Source organism: Rattus rattus, chromosome 8, assembly GCF_011064425.1.
Source record: "Rattus rattus isolate New Zealand chromosome 8, Rrattus_CSIRO_v1, whole genome shotgun sequence".
Classification (NCBI taxonomy): Eukaryota; Metazoa; Chordata; class Mammalia; order Rodentia; family Muridae; genus Rattus; species Rattus rattus.
Window position 1 is genome coordinate 94,163,705 of NC_046161.1, and position 24,180 is coordinate 94,187,884.

At 44.3% G+C, this 24,180-nt stretch overlaps 1 protein-coding gene across 2 annotated transcripts in view; it reads left to right on the plus strand.

Annotated features, from left to right (window-relative positions):
• Nucleotides 1-24,180, plus strand: part of Ryk (receptor like tyrosine kinase) — a 71,142-nt gene that overhangs the window by 26,596 nt on the left and 20,366 nt on the right. Inside the window, exons 3-8 of one of the 2 annotated variants that reach the window (XM_032910322.1) lie at nucleotides 5,625-5,724; nucleotides 6,717-6,851; nucleotides 9,728-9,781; nucleotides 13,047-13,191; nucleotides 19,045-19,145; nucleotides 23,696-23,830. In XM_032910322.1, the coding sequence (XP_032766213.1) occupies nucleotides 5,625-5,724; nucleotides 6,717-6,851; nucleotides 9,728-9,781; nucleotides 13,047-13,191; nucleotides 19,045-19,145; nucleotides 23,696-23,830 (670 nt within the window). The remainder of the gene's footprint in view (nucleotides 1-5,624; nucleotides 5,725-6,716; nucleotides 6,852-9,727; nucleotides 9,782-13,046; nucleotides 13,192-19,044; nucleotides 19,146-23,695; nucleotides 23,831-24,180) is intronic. The other variant, XM_032910323.1, reaches the window with a different exon arrangement.

Below are 24,180 nucleotides of genomic sequence, written 5' to 3' on the forward strand. Positions count from 1 at the left end.
TCTTCAGAGGCAAGGGCTCTCCCTGAGGATGGACCTTCCTCTCCACAGAAGAGTCAGTGGTGGTATAGAGCATTGGGTCTTTTCATATCTGTATCTGACAGATAGAGTCTTGAGCCTGCTCCCCTAAGACTTTAGATTTAGGTGGCCACCATGTGAATGATCAGCAAATCACCCAGGGCTGGGTCCTTTGAGGCTCTTCCAGGGGGATCTGGATCCAGGGAAAGGAGAGTTGGATCTGATGGTGAGCCTGCTGTTATAGAGAAGCCATATATGGCTGGAGGACTGGTGTGAATGGCTGAAGAGAAGCATTGCTGAGCTGGGTCTTCCACACACACTTGGTGACATGAACATAATTTTCCAGTTCACAATGGAAGCAAGGTACAGCACATGCAGCTTCCCACATGCACCATTCTAAGCCCTAGTAACCATAGATACTGAAGCCAGGGGCTTATCAACTTCCTGCTGTTCATTTATTGATGAATTTTTCACCTCTGACTGCCAAGGAACCTTACATCCACATTTCCCAGATTTGCCAGATGATACTGTGTGTACCATTTGCTCTCCTCCCTGCTTTTGAACCCTTGAGCTGTTTCAAAGTGAATTGAAAGCATTGTGTCCCCTCACTCCTATTTAGCCTGCATTTTCTAAGAACACTGGTGTTATTTACACAATCCAAGCACAGTTATCAAAACCAGGAAGTGTGATGTTCTAACTCCCAGCACTCAGAGTTCATCAGGTACCCTCCGTATCTTTATGACTAAGGTTTCACTAGTGATTGATGTCCTTTTAGTTTGTGTCAGTCTGGAGTTTTGTTGCCCTGTTCATGCGCTTCAGCTTAAGTTGTTGGTAGTGGGGAACCCATCACAGTGGAAGCTAGCTTGGAAGAGTTGTCTGTGAATATATATGCTTGCAGGGGAAATACTGATGGGACCCAGTGTAACTCTAATGATTCTATCATCTCGTAGATTTCTCTTCTCTTTCCTCCCCTCCCCTCTTTCCTCCCTTTCCCTCTCCCCTTCCCTTAAATCTCTTCTCGCCTCTCCTCCTGTCCTCTCTCTTTCTCCTCTTGAGGCAGGGTTTTATTCTATAGCTCTGGCTATGTATAGACCAGGCTGGCCTTGGACTCAGAGATCTGCCTGTCTCTGCCTTCCATGTGCTGGGATTAAAGGTATGTGTTGTCACTGCACCTGGATAGCAGCATGTATTTAACTGTACATTTGGGCTTCTTCTTGATGATATTACAGTCCCTGATTCTAGTTCTTAGGTCACAGTATCTGGTGATTTTTAGCACATCTGACTAATTGCAGTTTATTGAAAAAGTTAATCATATGAGTAGGTAGTATATGGATATGGATATGGTATAAATTCCAAAACCCTGTATGGGTATACAGTGAAAATGAAGGTTTCCCATCGTCATGGTAGCATGCTGAGCAAGCTCATCTAGATCACTGTCCTCGTTAGGCATTGTCGCCTGATTCTTGTCTCCTAAAGAAAGGTACTGTATGTGTGTGCAGTATGCACATGTACACCTAAGTGCTTCATGCTTTTGTGTAGTGCAGAGTTGTGAGCAATGTGTCCTGGTAAAGGGGCACTGTTCCTTTGTAATGCTTTGTGTGCTTCCCCCTTCAAATAGCTGTATCATGATTTTCTTATATAGTTGTGCTCTGGTCATTTCCTACAAGAGGAAACTGCGATCCAGGTTTGGGAAGGACTTGTTTAAATGAGTCTGGAGGCTGAAGAAACGGGTGCCAGGGTTGAGCTGACCTGGCAGTCACCCGAGAAGGCAGTAGCATGTTAGGGTCTCTTATCACTTGATTCTGAGATACAGTCAGACTCCAGAAGGAAGGCTGTCTCTCTCAATTTCTAACACTCTGTCAGAATCTCTGTTTGGGCTGTTTGAGCTCTTGCCAGAAGATGAAATATTTGCTTCCGAGGATCTCCAGACTCCCCAGTGTATCACTTCAGCAGTGCAGATATTTTAACATCAGTTTTTCCACATCAAAGCTTTTGCTTGGTAGAGTTCTCCATTGTTTATGTGACTGGTCTTGCCAAAGATTTCAGTTCCCTCAGTGGCTGGAACTGTGTGTGTCTTTTCTTAACATCTATGTCACGTATGCCTTACTGAGTGGTTAAGAATGTGTTAATTGTATTTTAAGATGGGAGGAGAACTCTGGTATTGATTCTCTCACAAGAGTAGACTACTAGGCGGTCTTAACAGATAATTAGTTTCTTGTATGTTCCAGAACATTCCCCAGTGTTCAAGAAAAAACATGCAACTGTGTCTGTTAAGTGTCAGTAGATATGCTAGATAGCCAGAAGGCAGAGGCATAGTAGGACGTGGCAGAGGACTCCCGCCACCCACTCTGCTTGGACTCCGTCCAGGAGGTTCTGCGGGGAGCATGTCAGAGCTCCAGCAGCCGCTCTGGGGCCGGCTTGCTGTGTCCCAGGGAGTGAAGCAGCTGTGAGAAGGGCAGCTCTGGCAGTTTGAGAGAAATTAAAAGGCTGTTGATTGTAGGCAAGCAAGTTCTCTTTCGATGTGTTCCAGAAGGAGACGGCTTTATTCATCATCTCCTATTCACACAGCCATGTGTTCCAAGTAAGGAAAATACCAAACATGCTTGTTTTTTAGCTTATTTAAATATTTATATTTTCCCTAGTTACTTTTCTGAAGTATTTTGGCTCATTTATTTTCTGATAAACAACTGCTACACAGAATTTCTTTTCCTTTTTTGGGGAGTGGGTGGGTAGGCTGTGGTGTCCTTTCTATAGATCTGCTTCTTCAAGGGTGATTGACAAATGGCATTCCTTAAGATCAGTATACACCAAATGGGAAATACTGTATCTCAATGATTGGCAGTTTCTTCTCTGACTCCAAAAATTACATTTAAAAACCAGGTATCCTAAGGACACCAGTGTGAGGAGAGAACTGCCTCTTAACACTTCCCATGCTCATTCGACTGTCAAAAGGAAGTCTGAGGCAAAGGGCAGGCTTCCATGCTTCTTACTGGGGGTTCCTCTGAGCTGCTGCTGCTTTCCTTAGGCCTTCCCTCAGCCTCTTTGCCACCTCTGCTTGTGCTTTGCTCCTTATCTTGCAACATAATTTCCTCCCTTTTCCTTCTCCCAGGTTAGACTGAGATGACCCTGCCACTACTCTTGCCCCTTGCCCTAAGCTGTTAGAGCCCTCTGACTTCTTGGCTGTACCCAGTCTTTGCTTTCCTAGCTTTGGTCCCTGAGGAGCTATTCCAGTGCTTATAATAACCGAGATGTCATAAAGGAGACTAAAGCTTATAGGAGATGTTCAAGAGGGACACTGAGGGGCATTCCTGGGGAGTAAGCAGCTTCTGGAAAAGCATCAATGCCACAGACAGACAGACACACAGATGTGGGCCTCAAGCACAGCTCAGACCCTAGCATCGGAAACTGACAGCATGGCAGGGTCTTTGGAGAGAGACTGATTCCCAGGCAGGAGGCAGGAGGCAGGGGGCAGGGGGCAGGGGGCAGGGGGCAGGGGGGCAGGGGGCAGGGGCAGGGGGGGGGCAGGAGGCAGGGACTGGAGGGGGGAAACTGGGTGTGGCACCAAGTAACTTACTTGCTAGGTAGGAGATCCTGGCTTCAGGGATTATGTTAGCTAGAACAGTGTCCAAGTGGGGGTGCCTGTCTACTTGTGAGAGGAAGCAGCTACAGATACTAGGAATCCATAGTGTCTCTCAGTGGGGTGCCTATCTGTATCTGTGAGAGGAGTTTGGCAATCAGGTAAGCTGAACTCTATCTGGAATCCCTACAGTTTCGGTGTTTGAAGTTACCAGATGGGTATGCCTAGTCAGGAGATGGAGGAAAAGAAGAGTGAGAGACAAGTTGAAGGTTATCCTGTAATGAGGGGGCAGGAGCTCTCCTTGGGATTGGCGAGAGAGCGCAGGGTTGATATTCTGATAGATCTGCCTGATGCTGGGAAGGACAGAAAAGATTCCTCCATGCTAGCTGAGAGGAACAAGAGTTTGGCCTGGAAGTGAAGAAGCCAGGCTGGTAGTGTGTGTTGCATCAGTGAGGACATGGGTGAGGTTGAGGAGGAGCAGCCATTGAGCATAGGACTGAGGGGTCATCACGTGTATCATCTCCCCAGCAAGCTGAGCCAAAGGCCATGGGGCTGCGGGCCGGTGACATCCAAGTGTGAAGAAGAGGGAGTGAATGGCTGAAGGTGTCAGAATGACTGTGTCAGTGATGTCCCTGCTGGGGCACAGGCTGTGGGAACATGAAACCAAGCGTCCTGGCTGTGCTGGGAAGGAAGGAAGTAGTTTAATTGACCACTGCTTTCCCCCTCTACAAGCGTAGCCCTTGGCTCATAAACATGCCTCATAAATGTTGTCTGACTTAGAGTAGTGAACACAAAGAACTGCTTTTGTGGGGACCAGAGGTGGGTGGTCAGAGACAGTGCTGGGGTAGTGGATGGAACAGACAGTATTTTTTATCTGTTTTGGACATGGAGAAGTTGAGTGGTATGATAGAATGAACACTGAGTTTCAAAGTTAACAGAAAGATGGGAGGGGACAGAATGAGCCAGCCTTCAAAGTTTTGTAGAATCTTGTGTGTGACATGTGGATGGCCTGAGACATGCCACCGTGAGTAGAAGTGCGCTTCAGAATAGAGGGGCTGATTTCACGCAGGATGTCTAGAGAGGCCGTAGAGCCTTACATGGGTGCTAACCCCAGGTGTAGAATGTGGACATAAGCAAGGAGCCTGAGGGGAAAGCCACATTGAAGGAGACAATGAGGGAGATGAGGTTGTGAGAGGCTGTGTGCAAATCCCTGGGTTGTCAGGAGGCTGGTGACCACAAAGAAGTGCAGCTTTGCAGTGGGAGAGGCAGCTGAGACCACTGCGCCTGCAGTGAGCAGAGGGTCTGAAGCCAGTCTCACAGGCCTGTTGTGTCAGTCAGCACTTCTGCTCCTCATATGATGTGGTCCTCATTTTCTAAAAGCTGAAGCTTGGAAAAGTTGCTTGTTCGCGCAGGCCACATTGCCTCCTGTTTCTAGATCCCAAGCTGATCTCTCTCAGGCACCCTCCCTAGCTAGAACATGCCAGACCTTACAGTCAGTGCTGTAAGGGTACCTTAGTGATAGCTCTCTAGCACCCCTTGGTGGCAGTCATGGCATTGTGATGAGCTAAGTAAAAGACTGAATACTTCCTCTCCTGGGTTGACGGTTGATTTTAGGTCAAAGGGTGGTCCAGTTTCAAATACCTAATAGATGGTAGCCTTCATGTTGAATTTCTATCTAGTTGAAAATTCTTAGCATGATTTCAGTTATATTATGTTATATTGTATTATATTATATTATATTATTTATTTTTGAGACAGAGTCTCACTTTGTAGCCCATGTTGACCTCAAGCTTCCTATATCAACCACATTGACCTCAAACTTACTATATAAACCATACTGGTTTCAAACTCACAGGGATCTCCCTACCATTCACTGTAGACCGCTAGGGTTAAGGCCTGCTCTTTGGAATCTTTTTGGTAGTGGACTTTTTACACCTGTGACTAGCTTTCATACTGCTTAGCCAATGAACTAATCAGTAAGGCCCTTTTCTGCTGTTGCAGGTGTAATGCTTTACCTCTCTTCATTTTACAGGTTGAATATAAGCTGGGATTCCAAGTAGACAACTTTGTGGCCATGGGCATGCCCCAGGTCAATATTTCTGCTCAAGGGGAGGTCCCACGCACTTTATCAGGTGAGTCAGGAAAGACAGACGTAGCTGTCCCCATCCTATCCCTACAAGGACAGTCACTGAGTGCTAAGCTAAAAGACCAAATGTCACTAAAATCTACTACTTCGTCATTAACATTCCTATATTTACCGTTAGAAGTTAATCCTGTTAGAAAGGCAGTGCTGTTTTTAATTCATAGCCAAGAACTCTCAGCTTTGTTTATAGGTTTATTATAATTTTCCCCCAGTAACAGTGTCTTTATTTCCTGGGGTACTTTAAATCCACATATACATTTTCCACAGAGAGTACTTCCAAACATGTCATCCAGCTGTCTGCTTGTACTGTGGATGTATTTGTTATTGGTGGCGTGTTATTGTATGTTGGCATAGCTCGAAGCCCAAGGGGAACTCTCCTGGCACCCAGTTCAGGGTGGCCCTGGTTTTCCCATATTAGTTAGCCAAACAACAGGAAAGGCTCCCTGCCTTAGGAGTATGATGATGGCGTGCTTTATTCTGGGTGTCCCATGTCGGCCCCACACACAGCAGTGCACACGTGTCGTCAGCACTGCCTTCTTGACACGTACATCCCTCGCATTGCTAGGACAAATGTATAGATAGATGCATTTGTACTGCGGTCGTTCCTTCCTTGGTGTAGCTTTGATACTGTTGCTGGGGAGACTGGTAAGATCAGCAGAGTTTGCCGTGTGTTTCTGTACGTTCAGTGTATTGGAAAGCAGAACATGTAAGACAAACTGGTATTTCAAAAGCCACAGGAAGGCTTGGAAGTAACCGTCCCCTCCTCTGTGCCTTGAGTTCTGCTTCGGTCGTCCTCTGGATGTACAGGGAATGAAAGACAGATGTCCAGAGCAGTGGCGAAGGGGTCTCTGAGAGCCTCTGTCTGGTCCGCTTATTGAAATATTCCTGTTTGTTTTATTTGAGCAGAAATAAAAGAAAATGTTGTATGTATTTACCCTGATTTTTTGGACACTAAAGTATTCTCTCATTTCTTTCTAACAGTGTTTCGGGTCGAGCTTTCGTGTACCGGCAAAGTAGACTCGGAAGTCATGATACTAATGCAGCTCAATCTGACAGTGAATTCTTCAAAAAATTTTACAGTTTTAAATTTTAAACGAAGGAAAATGTGCTACAAAAGTAAGGAATTTATTTAACAAAATGTGTTTCATGTAGCTAAGAGGTCAGTGAAAGACTGTGTTACCTGTTTAGAGATTTAATCATGATCAAGTTTTGATTATACTTATGAGAAAGCAAGGCATGTTAGTCGATGGACTCTGTGCTGAGTGCTGCCTCGAGCGTCTATGCAGGATAACACTGCCTCTGGCTCTCAGCTCCATTGGAGCCTTGTGGGTGTTCCATCAGGAGCGGAGGTGGTGCCGCGTGCTTGGAAGGTAAGGGAGGAAGACAAACCTCCCAGGCCCAGAGCGACCCAGAGCGACCCAGAGCGACCCAGAGCCCAGCATTTGCTCTGTGGGCTTGGGCTCTGCAGGACCTTTGTGTTGGGGTCACATGGGCCTGGGTTGAACCACTGTTGAATCTGCTGTTTTCAGGATGTGGGGAATGTTATTTTACCACTGTACGGCTGAGGTCCTTGTCTATAAAGTGTGCATGATGCTGTTTCAGAGAGGTTTTAAAGTAATGAAACCTAGTCCAGAAAGTGACATGTGGGCGGGCACTTGATAATTAGGGTTTGGAGTGTATCATCCATTGCCCAGGAAATCACTACAGATAGTAGTGAGTTCTAGAGCACCAAGGCTGAGTTTTGAAATTTTAAGATTTATTTTAAAGATCTAAATATTAATATTTTATATATGTGAGTGCATTGTTGCTGTCTTCAGACACACCAGAAGAGGGCATCAGATCCCCTTACAGATGGTTGTGAGCCATCATGTGGTTGCTGGGAATTGCAGCCTCTGGAAGAGCAGTCAGTGCTCTTAACCACTGAGCCATCTTTCTAGCTCCAATTTTTAAGATTCTTTTTTTTTTTTTTTTGGTTCTTTTTTTCGGAGCTGGGGACCGAACCCAGGGCCTTGCGCTTCCTAGGCAAGCGCTCTACCACTGGGCTAAACCCCAACCCCCAATTTTTAAGATTCTTAAAGGTTATCTAATCTTCATGTAGCCCAGAGATAGCACTTCCATAATTTACAAATAGGTAGAGCTGTTTACTGTTTAAGGTAGAAACAAAACAAATATAACTCAGTGGGTGTTTCCCATGGTCTGTATACTTCACATGCACTAAATCCGTGAGTCTTACACCAACTTCAGGTGGAATGTTTTCAAAAAGTCTGAGTGACCTGGCCAAGGTCAGACAAAGTGCTGTAGCCAAGAGGCAAGCGTGTGCACCTTCTTTGTGAAACTGTACAGTTTCCCAGTTGAAATTAGCAAGTGAGTTACAGTGGCAGATGCCAAGATACAGGCCAATAAAAAAATCTGTATTTCATTGAAAAGAGACATTTTTAAAATAAAAAATTAACACCCTTAGCTTTAGTTCTATGACTTACATACCTACTTCAATGTAAATTTAAAGCCTAAGGGGACTGAAGAGGCTTTACTCCAACCTAATCTTTTTGCGATTGGCACGAGGACACGGACACTTTAGAGTAGGAGGCCTCCTAGGTTTGTGTAACTACTCAGTAGGGATAGATGGGGGATGGATGGATGATGGATGAAGGATGGATGGGTGGATGGATGGAGAATGGGTAGATGGATGGATGGGTGATGGATGGATGGATGGGCGGGCGGATGGATGAATGGAGAGTAGATGGATGGGAGGAAGGAGGGATAAAGGGTAGATGGAGGGTGGATGGAGGATGGGTAGATGGATGGATGGGTGATGGATGGATGGGTGGGTGGATGGATGGATGATGGATGGATGGATGGATGGGTAGATGGATGGATGGGTGGATGATGATGGAGGATGGATGGGTAGATGGATGGATGGGTGATGGATGGATGATGGATGGGTGGATAGATGGATGGGTGATGGATGGATGGAGAATGGGTAGATGGATGGATGGAAGATGGATGGATGGATGATGGATGGATGGATGATGGATGGAGGATGGATGGATGGATGGATGGAGAATGGGTAGATGGATGGATGGGTGATGGATGGAGGATGGATGGATGATGGATGATGGATACTAGGGTTGGACCTAAGATGTGCTAGGAGAGTGCTTTACCATTGAGCTATATCCAGAACTCTTATTTTAGAATTTTTATTTTGAGACAGGGTTCTGGTGAGTTACCCAAACTGAATTTGAACTCACTATGTAACCTAGTCAAGCCTCGAACTTGTGTTCCTCCTGCCTCAACCTCCAGGTAGCTGAGACTGATGCCTGACTTACGAAAATGGTTCTATTTTAGATTTAATGTATATCACCATCGTAATTTGGTGGTCATGTTGTCCACTTGAATCATGTAGTTTCTATTCATGACTCTTACTTTAATGTGTGATTCTGTTGTATTTATCTGGTTTCCTAGCCTATGGCACTTAAAAAACATAACTGAGCTGTGTGGGGTCTCACCTTTGGGCTTAGGAGTGAGAGCACTCCTGGGAGACCAGCTCTCTCCCGGCAGGTTTTGGGTCTGGAGGGCTGTGAGTCAGCCTTCACTCTGGGCGCAGATCCGAGCTGTGTGGGATGCTAAGGGCGGTTTCTCCCTAGGAGAAGCTTCTGTATCTTACAGGTGAGATTTAGGAGTCAGGAAGTTTTCTTCCTCTAGAACTGTAGCACCTTTCCACTCCACTGGTTGTGCCCTGAGTTTCCACGACGACAGGATAAGTTTGTGGGTTTTCCTACACTCTTGACCACAGAAGCCCATCTCATTGGGGATCTGTAAGTGACTGACAGACTGTTCTTTGACCAGTGATTGCACTGATGGGAAGGTAGTTCTCATGGTCTGTTGCAAACAGCTGTGACTTAGCTCAAACAATGCTCAGAAGGTAAGTTAGTATGTAAGAGATGTTACAGAAAACAATTTCTAAAGCACTTTTTACTTCTCTTTTAATCCAGAACTTGAAGAAGTAAAAACTTCAGCCTTGGACAAAAACACTAGCAGAACTATTTGTAAGTGTCACTGTGTTAGTGTTCTTCCCCCTGAGTGTGTGAGCATGATTGTGTGATGGTGCCAGTGTTAGTGTGTTTTACAGATGGATGCATAGACCGAGTGAAGCTGTTAGGATATTGAAGGTTTGAGAAATTCAAATTTAAACATACTTTATAGCAAGCTAACAAATGCCTTTTAGAAGCAAGAATTGTGGTTTTTCTCAGGTAGGCCCAACAGAGGAAAGGATATTGAGAAATATGTGTAAGACCTCCGTTAGCAGAGCGTTTACGAATCTGACTTTATGGCCTGGGCCCAGCCCTTAGCTAATTTCATCTTGATGAAAGTGAAAATTTATGTCATTTATTCTATACTGTATTTTGATACAGGGAGATGACTTAGTTGGTAAAGTGCTTGCTGTGCAAGCGTGAAGACTTATTTGGATTCCTAGCACTCATGTAAAAGGCAGGTGCTGCGACACACTCCTTGGGTGTTGCACTGTGGGGGCGGGAAAGGGGGAGGGGTAGAGGGGCAGAGACAGGCAGATGGCTCAGCAGCCAGCCAGCCAGCTAGTGCATTCCAGGCTCAGTGAGAGACCCTGTCTCAACAGGCGAGGCAGGAAGTGATAGAGGAAGGTACAGAAGGTCAGCTTCTGGTCTGTGCATACACGTGCACACACATAAACACCTGCATGCACTGCACACACAGGCATGCACACGCATGTGCACACGTACACACATGGAGAGACAGTCAGACAGATGAACACTTTGGTTCAGGCTGGCCTGGAGCGGTGGACATTGAACTCAGGGCCTGACATGTGCTAGGTAAACACCTAGTGCTGAGCCACACTCCCAGCCTGGGCATATATTACTAAACACACAGAGGAAAATTGTTAGGCCAATTAGATTTATTTGTTTACTCTTGGTATTGATTATATTATACACTATTAAACTTTTTTTCTCTTATGAACACGTGGTAGCATTTGCACCAAATGATCTTTATAGAAATAGATGATATTTTCAGGAGAAAGTTGCAAGAATACTGAAGTTCAGCATGCACTGGTGGACATTTATGTCTTTAGTAACTCGCATGTGTTCTTCTATGCATTACCTCCGAATTTGACGATTAGGGGATAAATGTTTTAAAGCACATTATAAACATCACGTCATTTTACCTCTAAGTATTTCACTGTAAGTCACTGAAAAAGCCCCCAGTTACCCAACATATATACACTTTGATTTCTCACATATAGCAAAGTAGCAGTAATTCCTTAGTAACCTCTTCTATCAAGTCCATGTTCATACATAATTGAGCCCAAACCATCTTTCTGTAGTTTCCTTCCTGGAAATCAGGATCTAAATGGAGCCTATTCATAGTGCATTTTGTCCATCAGAGTCATTATTTTATGTTCATCAGACACACCACTTCTTTATTAGTTGATCAAATTGTCTTTTTGTCCCATAGAATTTGCCAAAGTATAATCCTTTTGTGTTGTTTAACCTGCTTTTAACTCTTCTTTATAACCGGTAGTTAAATTTTGCACTTAATTAGATTAGGGTCACTTCTTTTGGCGAAAATACTTCATGGCTGTCCTGTGTGCTTCTTATTTACTTATTTTAGCACCTCGAGCACCGAGCATCTGTCCTAATGGAGGCTTTTGTTTATTTGATTGTTTTGCTTTTGTTTTCTGAGACAGGGCTTCTCTGTGTAGCCCTGGCTGTCCAGGAACTCACTCTGTAGACCAGGCTGGCCCTGAGCTGACAGAGACCACCTTTCTCTGCCTCCAGAGTGCTGAGATTAAAGGTGTCTCCATGACTGCCTGGCCAGGCTTTTTAAATGACGGAATAACACGAGTTGCTATGTACTTGCCACACTATTTGCTTTCGTTCATCTCTGAGGAGGAAGAAAAGACTTAACTGTCACTACTTGCCAGGTTTACCTAAAACATTCTGGTGCTTTTTCTTTTTTCTTTTCAGTTTTAAATGCTCACAAGGTATTTCTCACCAAGAGCAATGTAGGGTACTCTTGGCCTCTGTCTCTCCTCCTTCATCTTCCTCTTCCAACTTGTTCTCATTTGCCCCACATCTGGCTGTCCCACTTTCCCTTTTGCGCTAATCTTTTAGATTTTTATTGACTTTGTTTTTTTACTCCAAATTTAATTGTTTGGTTGTTGGTTTTTGAGCAGAGGCTTACTGTGTAGCCCAGGTTAGCCTCAAGCTCAGAACTCTGCTCAGCCTTCTTCCCAGTGCTAGGATTTCAAGCTTGTGCCACTATGTCCAGCTTGGGTTTGAAATTTTGAAAGCAACCGCAACCTTGTTTCTCCTTTTACTGTTTTTTTTTTTAATCACACCACACACACACACACACACACACACACACACACACACACACACACACACACACACACACAGTGTATTTCAATCTTACCCACTCCCCCTGTAGTTCCTACCGAGTCTCCCATACACACACACTCCTGCCCTTCCCCCCTTAAAAAGTCATAATTTCTACTTTTGTGTCCTGACCTATCTTATGTTTTCATTCATATCTTTCTTTTTAATATGTATCTGTATGTGTGCTTGTGTGTGCATGTACGTGTGTGTGTGTGTGTGTGTGTGTGTGTGTGTGTGAGAGAGAGAGAGAGAGAGAGAGAGAGAGAGAGAGAGAGAGAGAGAGAACGCATTGAATTAATTTTTCTATTCCTGTGGTGTTTCTTAAAATAATCTTAGCTGGGTATAATCATATTTAATCAATAGAATCTTTTTAAAAATATCAGAGAAGCAGAATAATATTGATCAAAAGAGCTATGCAGTCTGCCCAGCAGAGTGACTGTTAGCTGTGTGTAGCCTTGAGGCTGTGAATACATTAGCATGATATAAAATAAAGTACGTTGAAGTTACTCTGGGTGTTTTTCATACCACATAGCCAGGGTGGCTACTGTGTTGGGCAGGACAGTCTCTGTTCCTGTAAATGTGCTGTGGAGATTGCTTTACTGAAGAACACCCTGTGGGACAGCGCCGCTGTGCGTCTCGTGTACTGGGGTGTTTTATATATACCACTTCTGAGGGACTGTGTTCTTAGTAACCGGAAATTTTATTTAAAGTCTTTTCTTAAAACCATATCAAAACCACCAAAATTTGTATGAGTACCGCACTGTGGTTATCTGGTTTTATCAGAGTGATGGAATGCAGGCCTTCTTGTGAGGAACAGGGTCAGGTCTCCCCGTGTTAGGCACAGAGCCCTCCATTAGCTTTGTTTAAAACCCTGATGCGCTTCTCATTTTTGTTTCAGATGATCCTGTACACGCAGCTCCAACTACTTCCACACGTGTGTTTTACATCAGTGTGGGGGTTTGTTGTGCAGTAATATTTCTTGTAGCAATAATATTAGCAGTTTTGCACCTTCATAGTATGAAAAGGATTGAACTGGATGACAGGTACTGTACATGTTTTGGGAAACATGTTGCTTGCATGCGCATGAGTGCCCCGCCCACCCACATCCATGCACACTGCAGGGGAGGAGGGAGAATGCAGAAGCTCAAGCCAAAGAGGAAATCAGATGCCTTGGCTGTTACTACCTTTATTTTTATTTTCGTCTTTTAAAGTTTGTGGAGTTATAACCTGGGGGAGAAATAAAGGTCAGATATGTTTTTCATGTTCATTATCCCGATTTGCCTCCAGGTCCGTTTGCCCTTTTGAAACTGCTCCTTTCTTCTACTTCCTCCAACCCCCTCTTTTCACCTCCCCTCCTACCTTTCTTCTCTGTGACTTCCCACTCGAGTATCTGCAGCACTTTAAAGTTTCTCTATGATCCTGATGTATAGCAGAGCAGAGACACTGGGGAGATAATTACACTAAGTGTTGAGATTATAAGGATTAATGATACTCCTCACGGTATCAAGGTTCTTTGATGGTAACCCATAATTATAGTATAGAATTGATGATTGTGGTATGCATAATGTAGTGTGGGAATGCAGACGGTGCTGGCTTAACCTGGATGAGTCAGACACATTACAGCTAGAGTGCAGTGAGGGGTAAAGATACGTGCTTATAACCCACAGTCCTCAGCGACTAAAGGCATTCTCAGCATTGTATTTGACTTTGAACTTTGAACCCTTTCTACCCATCTTGCTGATCTTAGTTGTGATTGTCAGGTGATTCCTTATCCCTCACTCTGCCCTTTCAGCGCTTTTGTTCATACTGGGGCCATGGTACTGTCTACTAATCCATACCCATTATTTATACTCCAGATCCATCCGTGTCTTCCCCACAACTAAAATATAAGCTTTGTCCAGGCAGGGAGGAGAGGGCATTCTCTCCCTAAACTCAGACCTAACACTGTACAGTAGAACCATGATATCCGTATTCCCTTTATCTTTTATTTTTTATAATTATTTATTTTATGTATATGAGTACCGAAGAGGGCATTAGATCCCATTACAGATGGTTGTGAGCTACCATGTGGTTGCTGGGATTTGAACTCAGGACCTCTGGAAGAGCAGTCAGTGCTCTTAACCACTGAGCCATCTCTCCACCCCCCACATTCCCTTTATAAAAGATCTGGGAGCTAGTTGGGTTCAGTACACATGACTTGGTCTCCACTGTCCTTCTTCTCTTCCTTGAGTAGAGAAAGAAGAGAGGAATGATGGGAACATGGCAGAGTACACATAGGTGCTCTAATTTGCTTTCTGTTCTCGTGATAAAGCACTGACCAAAACCATTGTGGAGAAGGAACAGGCTCATCTGTCAGGTCACAGGGAAATCAAGGTGGGAACTGGAAGGCAGGAACCTGGAGCAGGAACCTTGGGCATGGACGCCAATTGCGTTGCTTCCTTAAATACCGAAGGCCCACCTGCCTAGGAGTGAAGCTCACAGTAGGGGGGGACCCCTCTCACATCATCATTAACCAGAACATTTCCTCATTTACAAAACCACAGGCCCCTCTGATCTAGGCAATTCCTCAGCCGAGACATCGTATGATTCTAGGCTGTGTCAAGTTGACAGCTAACTAGGTTAGTGGACACTGTGTTTTAGAATGTTTGGTGTACACTGTGAGAATGGAGTTCATTGTTTTGCAGAGGAAGAACTGGCAGTTGAGGGAATAGAGTGGTGGTAGATATTTTATAAACGATTTTGAGAGATGATAAAAGTGAGGAGCGTTACTGAGGAGCAGGATAGTCAGAAGTCATACTTTGTGCTTTTGATTTTTTTGAGTCAGGGTCTCATGTAGTCCAGGCTGGTTTTGAACTTTTGATCCTCCTGCTCCACTCCCTAACAGGAGTATACTGAGCTCACAGATCTGTTCTGATGCCCATTGAGTTGAGTTTTCCGTGACTGCTGGTGTTAAGGCTATGAATTCACATAGGCCAAGCTCATGCTGTAACTTGTAGATTCCATGAAGCACATGTGTCTTCCTGCTAAGTAGTGAGCACTCACAAGCAAACTCTAGGTTTCTAGATGTTGTCTGAATAAAGGCAATTACATGATTGTTTGTTGTTAGGAGCTAGCCTCTGGGGCCAGGCCATCTGCATCTGATGTCCTGCTGTTTGCGGGCCTCACGCCTGCCTTCTCACCAGTAAAGCGGAGACCGTGGGCTGTGAAGAGATGCTGCTAGAGGGTGGTAGCTCTCAGCCGTAGCTACATGCAGCAAGTACGCCCTGCCAATTTCATTCCCAGGAAGACACGGTGGCCACTCCTTTCTTCGGGCATCCCCATTCCTCCTGGCAGTTGCTTACGACACACCAGGCAAGCTAATGGTGGTGACCAGGTTCCTAGGTAATGCTCTGATAACACTGAAGGGTCACCTGCTGCTCCTGTCTTCACTCTGCTTCTCCTGCTGGTTGTGTAGTCAAGACCCAGAGACAGACTTAAAGACCATGGCTTCTGGGATTGTAGCATTACACCAGTGCAAGGAAGGTTATATTCTGTCATCCCTATATTGTAGATATATAAAATGCTTGCTGCCTAACAGGCTGTGCTCCCTGGGAGGCTTGGTGGGGAGACCTGTGGTGCTGTGAACTCTTGGGAAGAGCCGGTGTTCTGTTACATATAAAGTTTCTGTCTGAGAGTGTAGCTGTCTGAGATGTGCTCTCATCAGGGACACATGGAGTCCATGCATGTGGCTTTCCCCCTCTCCCAACACAGCAAACTGATGTTACACCAGGTGTGTCTGTCCTGAAGGGGCTGAGGGTTGGTCTCCTGTAGAAATCCATCTGTAGCTGTTCTCTCTGGTCTCCCTTAGTGACTGGAAAATCCATTCCTTAAGTATGGGGTGCTTGGATGTGTTTTTTCATTTTCTCTTTTAATTATTATTTTCTAGTGCCTCACTACCCTCACCATTAGGGTGGCAAAGTGGGTTTTTTGTTTTTTTGTTTTTCCTTTCTGTATTTGTCTTTACACTTATTGTTATAACAGACTGGCATATATAGTAATATATAGAGTCTTAGAGTTTCCTTCTTCTTCTTCTTTGAGACAGGGTTTCTCTGTGTTTCTCTATCCCTGGCTGTCTTGGAATTTGCTCTGTAGACTAGGCTAGCTTTGAACCCAGAGATCAGCCTTCCTCTGGCTTCTGAGCGATGGGACTAAAGATGTGCATGAAGAATGAAGAGAAGCAGAAAAGTTACTACACTAAACATTTCCCTTTTCATCACGTACCAGCAGCTGATGTCAGAAGTAGCTGATGTCAGAGCAGTGTTCTGCCTGGTTCATGTCTTTCCAGTTCGTAGGTGTGGCTTCTTTGAGTGGTCAACCCACTGTGCTTTGGGCTCTCATAGGGGCCCATTTGGGCTCACTGTGCCAGGAACCGGGTGTAGGTGTTGGGGAGGGTGGAGTGAACAGGCACTTAGCTGTCCCCGCGGAGTTTGTGGTCTGCCTTGAGGAGGCTTCAGCAAGAAGTCCCAGCTGGAGCGGGATGGGAACCTACTTCGTGTCCAGTGCTGCGTCCTCAGCAGCCAGAGCGCCACCTGTCATACAGTAGACACGTGATGACTGTTTATTGAATGAATACACAAATGGATACCACTCTAAAAATAGAGTAAGAGTCTAGTATTTGAAGATCTTTGTTTAAATTCTTAGTCCTAATCTGGGTGCTTACTTGCTTATGAAATCAAATTTGTTTAGACTAGTCATAAGCTATTAAGCGTTAGTAAGGACACATTTTAATCTGTTCCCGCCTCCTGTGATGAGAGCTTTCATGAGCGTGAGGAGCAGGTCACTGACTGTTCTTGTTTTCTTACAATAGTAAGTTTTGGCTCCAAAGAGAGTTTCTTTCTCTGCTGTCGCTTTGCTCATTCTTTACTTGGTCATTTACCCAGAGTTTGTTAAGGAAATGAAAATCTGGCATAGATAGCGGTAAAGCTTGACTGCTCCGGTCTTACTCATTTTTAGCTGACACAGGAGCGCCACCTACTGTTCAGCTGTCAAAGTCTGTTCAGCCATACACACTGTTGCTTGCAGAGAGTGTTTGAGGTTTTTACATTTATCATAAACTTGAGTCTCACATCTTGTGAGGTAGGTTTCCTCCACTTCTGTGGAGAGTTTCTCATCTGTTCTCCCTTTGAGATGCAACCCTTCCCTCCTCTGCACTGAAGACTAGACTTAACAAATTTGACTTTTGGTCACATCTTTGCGAAGTACTCAGCCAAAACATGTACCCTGTGAGTCCTTGTCATTCCAAGGTTGGAGATGTGATGCATACCATTCCTCATGGTAAAATAGCAGTGAGTGTCTGAGGGCAGAGCAGTATTCTCAGGGATGTACTTACACTCTTCCATGTCTTGGTGGGGGTAGCCTTATGCTTCCTTCTACCCCACAGAGTCTGAGGCTCCAGAAGGATTGAGTAGTTTGCCTAAGCTGCACAGCTGGTGATGTGGGCAATTATGGTTTACAGGTTTTTGTTCTCCATTTGCTTATGACCAACTACGTATGTAAACTCACATAAATCACTATTTAATAACTTCCAGAACTCCGACCACATGTTGGCCTGACAAATCTTTGTTACGTTCTCTGAGTTGAAAGTCCCTTCAGCAAAGTTGCTGGAAACAGCTGACCGCAAGCTCACAGGAAGAAGTAATAATCTGAAATGCAGGCATCTCCAGGCAGGGATGCCAGGGCACATTAAACGAACAGGCATTTCACATGGAGATTGTGCTGTGCAAAGTGGCTTGTGGATACACATGCTCTCCGAATGTTCATTGGAGGACACCCCTATCTCAGTACTTTAGCCATAATAGTAGGTAGTTCTGAATTGCGTTAGTGGTGAAAGGCTCCTAGAGCCTCCAGTACTCATTACTTGGATGCCATACATCTCTACATTTTTGGGCTCTTCGAATTGGCAAAATATAAATCCACGTGTAAGTGTCCAGATCATATAGCAGTTGGTCACCAGTTTCATTGAAGTCATTGGAGTTTGAAACTACAGTGATAGGGTACAAAGGGCAGTCAGTCACAAGGCTGTTCATATGTAACAGACTTGGAGCCTCTGGTGGGCCCCACCACCTCTGTATTGCAGGAGTTCCATCTGGCTTTCTGGTCTTATTCTTTGTGCTGAATCTCTCCGCTTGACCCTCCACAGCTACAAAACTAAAAGAAATAGGCCAGTGAGATGGAAGTGTGCCCAGGGTGACCTGGGACAAGGCTGCTACCCACTGAAAGACTGGAAGGATATGTTTGGGAACTATTGATTTATAGTAATTACAAACACCTGATTGACAAGATTTGAGCCCACCACCTTCAGGGGCTCCTCTTAGAAAGTGTGGTATAATGTAATGTTTCAAGTTCTAGAGATTTCTGAGAACTGTGAGTTCTAAAAGTGGGGTGGAGAGCAAAGAGGGGCAACGTGTATGATTAAATAGTGGGCCTATGAGGACACCACTTCCCACGGTGCGAGCATGGCACACTGATTTAATTTGTGACGACTTCATCTGAAGTCCATTTGATCTGGGCCATTGCTTAAATGATCTTGTTCTTCTCCTTGTCTCAAAGCCAGCTCAACTGAGCAGCATGGGGTCTTTCCTAGAGAGCTGCGCCACAGTTCCCTGACACAGCCCCTGTGAGGTTCAGAATTGCTGTCTGAGTACTTCGCCCTACACTTGTGATTACTTTTGCTCTGCTGACGTGCCCTCCATTGTGTCATCCCTTAGGAGTTCAGTGTGGATGCAGATAGAGATGTATGCGTTTATTGCATTATTATCTCTCTCAACTTTATAGCTACATGTATTTTATATGTATGGGAAAGAAATTCCTTGTTGAGGCTCACTTATTAAGTATTTCTGTCTTAAAATTCTCTGCAGCATCAGCGCCAGCAGCAGTTCACAGGGGCTGTCTCAGCCGTCCACCCAGACGACCCAGTATCTGAGAGCTGACACACCCAACAATGCAACTCCTGTCACCAGTAAGAGTCACTTAATTCTAACGCTGTTTGCATGGCTGCATGCTCTCCACGGTTAGGGCATTTGTGGAATTAATGTACAAGCATCCAAGTTGTGTAAAAGTCGGTTTGATCTTCCGAGTTTTGTTTTTTACAGCATTGAATAAAAACAAAAATTGGGGTATTTAAAAATAATTGCTAGAGCTAGTTTTACTTTGGGGAGATTTCCATATTTAATTTTATTAAATGAGCTAATAAACCAATTTTATACAAATCCAAACTGTAGGATTTCTCTGGAATAAGCTAGTATTTTTATGGGGCACACAGAGCCTTTGAATTGGTTTTACTCATCTAATGTTAGAGATGGAACCCGGGGTCTCCAGGATGCCAGCTACACTGTGTCAGGAGCTGTCCACCAGTCCTTGGCACTGTCTTCTAATCCCAATACAAATCTGGTTACTATTGGAATGGTCTGTCTGTTTGTCTGTGGGTTTTCAAAGCAGGGTTTCTCGGTGTGGCTGTGGCTGTCCTGGAACTCACTCTGTAGACCAGGCTGGCCTCGAACACAGAGATCCACCTGCCTCTGCCTCCTGAGTGCTGGGATTAAAGCTGTGCGTTATCACTCTCAACTAAAATAATTCTTTTAAAAATAATTAACCAACAATATATACAGTGTGTCTTAGTTAGGGTTTTACTGCTGTGAGCTGACACCATGATCAATGCGAGTTATAAAGGACAACCTTAACTGGGGCTGGCTTACAGGTTCAGAGGTTCAGTCCATTATCATCAAGGCCGGAGCGTGGCAGCATCCAGGCAGGCCTGGTACAGGAGGCGCTGAGTTCTACATATTCACCCAAAGGAAGCCAGGAACAGACTGAGCATCCTCAGGCAGCTAGGAGGAGGGTCTCTAAACCCACCCCATAGTGACACACTTCCTCCAACAAGGTCACACCTTCTAATAGTGCCACTCCCTGGGCCAAGCATATGCGAACCATCGCACAGTGTGATGTAAAATATGTATATAATACTGTAGTCATTATGGGAATATAATTTAGATTTAGTAGGGGATCAGTTAACATGCTCTCAGCCATGAGACTAGACTAACCCTCTGAAACTGTAAGCAAGACCCCAATTAAATGGTTTTTTTGTTTTTGTTTTTTTTTAAATGACAGTTGCCTTGGTGATGGTGCCTCTTTATAGCAATAAAATAATGACCAAGGCAGGGAGGAAGACAGCCTTGATCTAATGTTATTACCAAGAGAATGCCAGTCCAAAGAAGACAGCTAATATCCTACAAGATCCTAATTAATCATCAGCCTTTCCAAGTCAAGACTTGATCTGTGGCTCTTTGGGCTTCTCTTTAGTTCATGTTGCTGCATCCTGATCTATAGGGAGGGAGGTAAGGGGGGCGAGGGGGAGACCAACACCTAGGCCAGGTGTGGCTTTGAAACCTCAAAGGCTACTGCCCAGTGATATACTCCTCCAACAAGGCCACACCTCCTAATCCTTCTAATCTTTTCAAACAGTGCCACTCCCTGGAGACTATTGGAGCCATTCGTATCAAACCAGCACACTTCAGTGCCCTGTGGTGGTCTTTCTAAACTGTTTCCAACAAAGAAGAATCAGACTTGTTAGGAGAAAGAGCAGGTTCCAGGTCTGGGGCAGGAAATGAGCAGGACAAATCTGAGACATATGACTGAGCAACAACATATCAAGGCTGTTGCTACAGGTTGAAGCTCTCACTTACTAAGGACGGAGCCACTGAGTGTACAAGAGAACAATGACTGCAGTAAATTGGAACAAAACATGTGTAATACTCCATACATTTATAATGCTTATATTGCCTAGCATAATTATTAACTAGGGCTCCACCACTGCCTCAGTTTTCTGACCGCTGGCCAAAGGAGCTGTGTTGCAGGGTAACGAGCTAGTGCTGGTTGCTTGGAGCAGATACCTCTTTACAGAAGGCTCCCAGCTAATGAATATCAGAGGAGTGGAATAATTAGAAAAGGACATTTACAGTCCTCAATAAAAGACTTTGTTTAGGAATGATTGCCATTGCTGAAAGCCCTGAGCACGAGGGGAATGGAGGCTTCACCGTCAGCTCACTCACCCTTCCCGGGACCCACTGACAGAGAACTTAGCAGTCCAAAAAGTGTAGCCACCAGATACTTTACACCTATGGATATGAAATTCCAACCCGAGGTAGTTAGCCTGGATCTAACCAAGGCCCGTGGTTAAAGGCAGAGGGAGGAGATGAAGGATCCTCCAGGAGCAAGGAGGACAGTTTTACATCATTGATCTGTTTCCTTTGGTGGCAGTGGCAAGAAAGAAAGGCCAACAAGAAACCTCAGGGAAATCAGAGCAGCACCTGTGGTCACTCTCAAGGATGAAATATGACAAACCCTCCGTGAAAATTCTGTGGTAGATATGAAGGTCACTATTGCTCAGAAAGGCAAACCTTTCAATGTTGCTTTTAATGTTGACATTGGGGCCTGTCCTTACTTGTGGATATGACCTTATAAAAGAGATAATTCAGTGACTATGCTGAAAAATATTTAAGAATGCCAATGAAAATAATTTATGTATTAAAAATTTGTCATTAATGTGAAATTTACTTATTTCTTGGTTTTCATTGTTGACATTAACATAAAGAAACAGGTAATTCATTTATTAATAGATGATGAAAGCAGAACACTGGAAAATGTTTTTAACCTTTGACCTGGATGAGCGTTTGGCCTGCATATGTATGTGACCACGTGCATGAAGTCCCTGCAGAGGTCAGAAGAGGGCATTGATTCCCTGGGACCAGTGTTTACAACAGTTGTAAGCTGCCATATGGGTGCTAGGAATCTAACCTGGATCCTCCATTAGAATTATAGTGCTCTTAAACACTGAGCTTTCTCTTCCGCCCCTACAAGTTATTGTTTAAAAAGCTCAATACAAATATGATTGTTTTATGACTAAAAATAGAGGCCAGGCATGGTGGTACACACCTATAATCCTAGCACTTAGGAGGCAAGGGCAAATAGGTCTCTGGGAATCTGAGGCCAACCAGCTCTACATAGTGAGTTCCAGGCCAACCAGGGATACATAGTGAGACCCCGCCTCAAACTAAACAAAATAGTAATAACAACTAAAGGGATGGGGTGTGGCGGGACATACCTACAATTCCCGTACGTGGAAACTGAGGCAGATCTGAGGCAGATCGTGAGTGCTGAGCCAGCATGGGCTGCCTACCGAGACCTTGTCTCCAAAAGGAAAAAAAAAAGGAGCAGGGGACAGAAAGAAAAATACTTAAAAATATATTGAGCAAGACTTTTCTAACAGAGCAGAGTAGAACAGATCACAGATCCAGCACACTAAGAAACCTTCATGTGGACTCAAACTTGCAGTAATGGTTCAGGTATTGCCAGACTCCATCCACTGTACCATTCTGTAGACTTCATACAGTCGTCTGGCAGGTGCTGGTGCTCATTGTTATGACCCAGTAAATTTCTAAAATTAAGATGTCTCCTCCTTCCCGCCCTCTGACCTGTGCCCCTCTCTGTGCTTCCTTCCGGTTGTCTGTTAGAAGTCAGCAGGCTGCTGTCCTGGGTTCTGTTGGCCAGCACTTGTTCTTTTTATCCCAATTTCTTTCTTGACAGGAAAACCCTAATTTATGACTGTGAATTGTATTTTTCTGGTCGTTGTATTGAGAATGGCTAGAAATTGAGGGAACTTAAATTTGAACCTCGAAATGGCATGAGCAGGCTGGGCTGCGGGAGTACTAATGAGAGTGGCCGAAGTGATGACATTTTATCGTAAGGGATGCATTTCAAACTTGTTATTTGAGAAGATCGTTTGCTATAAGATTTGTTGAAAACTCACTTGGCAGGGAAACTAAGAGCGGTATTAGAGTCTGTTAGTCAAACCTGTGTCATCTGTCTCAAAGGCATCCCAAATTATAACATTTTTAGCATTTCTTGTTTTTTTTTCTTTGTTTTGTTTTGTTTTTTTTTTTTTCGGAGTTGGGGACCGAACCCCGGGCCTTGCGCTTCATAGGCAAGTGCTCTACCAACCCGCATTTCTTGTTTTAACATTTGGAAGTAGTAGTCCTGGACGACACTGTTTTTCCTTCATTAAAAACAATTATTCTTGTTCATTCACACTGAGGTTTTGCCTGCTGTCTGTTGTGAGGGTGTCAGGGCCTTGGACCTGGAGTTATAGACCACTGTAAGCTGCCATGTGGGATTTGAACCTGGGTCCTCTGGAAGAGTAGACAGTGCTCTTGACTGCCGAGCCTCCTCTCCAGCCTCTTTCCTTAACATCTTATGTGCCCTTCGTCTTAGCTCCCCTGGCCTGTGTATGTAGTTGTTTGCTTTTCTTTTGCTTCCTTAGTCATTGCTATGACTGAAGTGCTCAGGTGGAGTGCCTATGTGAGCCCCATGCTGTGGCAGGGTATTTATATTGTAGTAGGTATTTATATTGTATTTATATTGTAGTAGGTATTTATATGGTATTTATATTGTAGTAGGTATTTATATGGTATTTATATTGTAGTAGGTATTTATTTGCTTGGTCTGGCTTTGTTGGCTCCTCAGGTTACCCTACCTTGCGGATAGAGAAGAACGACTTGCGAAGTGTCACTCTTTTGGAAGCCAAAGCCAAGGTGAAGGATATTGCAATATCCAGGGAAAGGGTCACACTGAAAGATGTACTTCAAGAAGGTACTTATCTTCTCTACATTTTTAGTTTTGTTAAAAAATTGTTTTCATTTCCCATTTCTTTAGACTTTCATACAATGTGCCCTAGCAGCTTTGATGAACATCTTGGTTTTGAAGTGTGATAAAACAGACAAGTATTTGTTATCTATAAGTGTATTCTGTTCTTACTTCAAGTGGTCAGTACCCAGCATGTGTATTTTAAATATTTAAATTAGTTTAGGCCCTTGCTCTCTGTTTTGAGCTTTAGATCTTGATTGAGGAGTTGGTGAAATGGAAGAACAGAAACTAACAGTGAACCACTGCATCACACGCGGTTAGATGGCAGATGCTTGTTTCCTCCGCTATTCATTCTG